The sequence below is a fragment of the Sphaeroforma arctica genome, assembly GCF_001186125.1.
Source record: "Sphaeroforma arctica JP610 unplaced genomic scaffold supercont1.3542, whole genome shotgun sequence".
In the NCBI taxonomy this organism is placed as follows: domain Eukaryota; class Ichthyosporea; order Ichthyophonida; genus Sphaeroforma; species Sphaeroforma arctica.
Window position 1 is genome coordinate 1 of NW_014037016.1, and position 3,281 is coordinate 3,281.

At 42.5% G+C, this 3,281-nt stretch overlaps 1 protein-coding gene across 1 annotated transcript; it reads right to left on the minus strand.

Annotated features, from left to right (window-relative positions):
* Window positions 1–1,527: 1,527 nt before the first annotated feature.
* Window positions 1,528–2,853, minus strand: SARC_13647 (hypothetical protein; the record flags this gene model as incomplete). The annotated part of the gene is made up of 2 exons (XM_014292223.1): window positions 1,528–1,794; window positions 2,599–2,853. The coding sequence occupies 2 exons, from the start codon at window positions 2,851–2,853 to the stop codon at window positions 1,528–1,530; spliced, it is 522 nt and encodes a 173-aa protein (XP_014147698.1).
* Between the last annotated feature and the right edge of the window lie 428 nt (window positions 2,854–3,281).

Here is a 3,281-nt window from a genome sequence, read left to right on the forward strand (position 1 = left end):
TCTGCGTGTATATTCTTCACCACGTGGAATGACCAGAACCAACAACCAGCCAAGCTGAGGACATGTATGGTAAACCTCGCGCGGAAAGGGATATCCTCCAATGAAGATATTAGAGTTGTCATACTTGAACTCTTCGAAAGATATTATACGAGTAGTCGACCTGGCTGTTATAAGAAGTGGTTGATAGGCAGCTTAGTGTTCATACAGTTCGCAACGCAAAAATAAAAACGTCTAATCGCCAAAACAGCAGATTTGATCAGATTCCCATCAAATTCAAATGTATGCAGCGGAGGGTTGGGGGGGGGGGGGGGGGGGCGTTTTTCAAATATAAAATACCAACAAATCCCTCTGGATTGATTTTTTTAATGGAGTCGTGAGCAGAAATAACTGGCTTGAAGGCTAAACTCATACAAAGAAATTCCGATCTGAGATCTGATTTCACACGTCACACGAACAGTCATCATGCTCATGTAGTTAAAAATGAGTAATGACTAATCTATGCATTTTCCATAAATTGCGGTCACCCGGTGCTCTGCTCTGGGCTCTGGCAGGCTGGCGGATCATCGGACGGCAGCTGGGGCTAAAGTGACAAGTCTAAGACTAAGGGCTGCAGATTGTCTGATTGACAGATTGTGTGCAGACCGGGTTTGAGGTTTCAGACAATTCAGTAGTTAAATAGTTGAGCACGGCATTTTCAGAGCACTTCTGGACTCTGGGGTTGTTCTCGGATATTTTTTTATCCCTCTGGGTTCAGCCTTCGGGGTTTCAGGATCTGGATTTTGGGTCTCTGCCAAATTTACGTCGTCGTAAAACTCGGAAGGAGCCCATTTTTTAAATACCTTTTAGAGTTGTCTCACATTTGCGGATATATCTGTGTTTTTTAAATAAAAGCCAAACAGTCTGGAACGTCTAGATGATGGATTTCACGCGAGTGATAATCAAATTCATCTCGATTACAATCGTGAATTAAACACAGACGCAAATCAAGAAGGAGAAGCTTAATTGATGTGTTCATATGTACATACGAAAATCAAAATCTACAGGAATCCACGATGTTTATTGTCTTGTATACACTATTGTCTGAGCATCGTTCCTCAACTCGACATCGCACTTCCTATGCCACCATTATATCATTGTTAGGCTACAGCCGTAATATGATCAAGCCTCCCAATAGAGTAAGAACTGCAAGAACTGAGACCTTAAATAATAGATGTACAAGCTCTCTCCGGTGGGATCACTATTCTCATTTGTCAAATATTAACAATGAAAAATAATCATGGTCATATCATGGTACTACGCAATGCCAACAAGATCGCATGCGAAAAAAACCCGATAGTAAAAGTATACCTGAGCCGTTTTTCAGCGGAATCATAACTAATGTGATACTGCACCTAATCGAATGTAAACTGGACAGTTGACCGAGCTTGTAATACTGTTACACGCATGTTCTAATCCAGAAAGCTATATTTAAAAAAAGACTTCACTCCGGGACTATAAAGACGACCCATGGTGAAACACAGGTTTTTATTAGATGCTTTCCAAATGGCCCTTCACCGCAGCGCCCACATTGTCTACATCCAATAGGAACGTATCGTGCCCATAGATAGAATCCAATTCATAGTAAGTAACCTCCTCATTCCCAGCTGCCTTGAGTCTGGTAGCGACCTCCTGCTGTTGCCAGATGGGTATGAGAATATCGCTTTGCACCCCCAGCACGAGTGTCCGTGCTTTTATCCGTGCCAAGCTTTCTTCCAGCGACGCGTAACCACGACTCAAGTCGTATAGATCCATTGCCTGCCGACAGAATATACAGAGAAAATATGCCAACAGATGTTAAGTACCTTTGAATCAAGAATAAATATATATATATATATATATATATATATATATGTATCTATGTGTGATATGCAAGAGCTAATATCTCTGTAGCTGGAGCAGTCGTGCACGCGTTCGCTCTAGTGCCCAGACGGACAATTTACCACCACCTACTATCTGAAACTACTGAGCTGCCGCCTGCGTATTCATTCAGTGTTCGTAGGTAGTGCCGTGAACCATTGCGCTGGTGTCGGTTTATTTGACATGTAGGCGTGATTATCATTACGGCTTCATCAGGTATGTCTTCAACCGGGGTGTGCTTGTAGATGGACGTACGTACCACACAATGAATTCTGACTTTACGCCAAGGAAGTGTTTAAGCTGTCAAGAGCTGCACAACGGGCAAGTACAAAGTATCTTGGTGATGTAGAACTAGCCCTGGGACGGCCAGGGGATCAAAGGCGACATTCACATACTTCAACTGTCACCAAATCAATAGCAAAATAACATCTTGTACACAAAGCGCTTACAACGTTATATATAATCTTATACACAAAGCGCTTACAACGTTCTCTAACCATTGGTATCAAAGACATGGATGAACTGCTAGAAATTACATACCAAAATAATACGAACTGAACTAAACCCCTGATTGTACTGGAACAATAAATTCAGAATTGAAAATTACCAGTGATACTATAGTTAAAATACCCCCCCCCCAACCAATGACAAACATGCACAATGTTCAGCTATTGAAAACTGCACACTACATACACACACTACCTTAGTCAAGTACAGGTAGGCATTCGGATGACCTCGATGCAAAGCCTCTTGAGTTACTTTCTCCAAATACTTTTCAATTTCGAAATCGGGACCGAATGAGGGTCTTTTGGAGAGCCTTCTCCTGCCGAATCTCTCCTCCCATTCCGGCCCACTCCGGTAAGTAATCGCACCCAATATTTTGGCATTTGCTAAACCCACATTGGGAAATTGGCTTGTGTGTTGGCATTGTCCACCCAGCCACAGAGGATCAGACATGACCGTCCTGATAGTGTGAACAGAAGATCCAAACCGAAACTGATAGTTAAAGTCATTCATAAACGCTGGCTAACATGATTGATTGTGTCCGATGCGTGAATATGTACACACAGGCATACGAGGACATACGCACATATTCACACTAGTTAAAGGGGTCAACGGTGTAGAGTCGTATTGTATACTTATAGTACACATAGCCCAGGGACTATTACGGGTGCCTTGGTTAGAACATACAACAGCCTCACCCCATACCATGAGGTCGTCTATCAGTGTTGGTTGCGACAAATAGGCTTAAATGGGTAGATGCATGAGTATATCAGTGAATACAGAGTGAATACGTGTGAGATGTATGATCATGAAAATATAAACGGTGCGTTAGACACGGGTACGGTGGCAGGGCGCTATCGCATACTCTAGTTGTACATTCT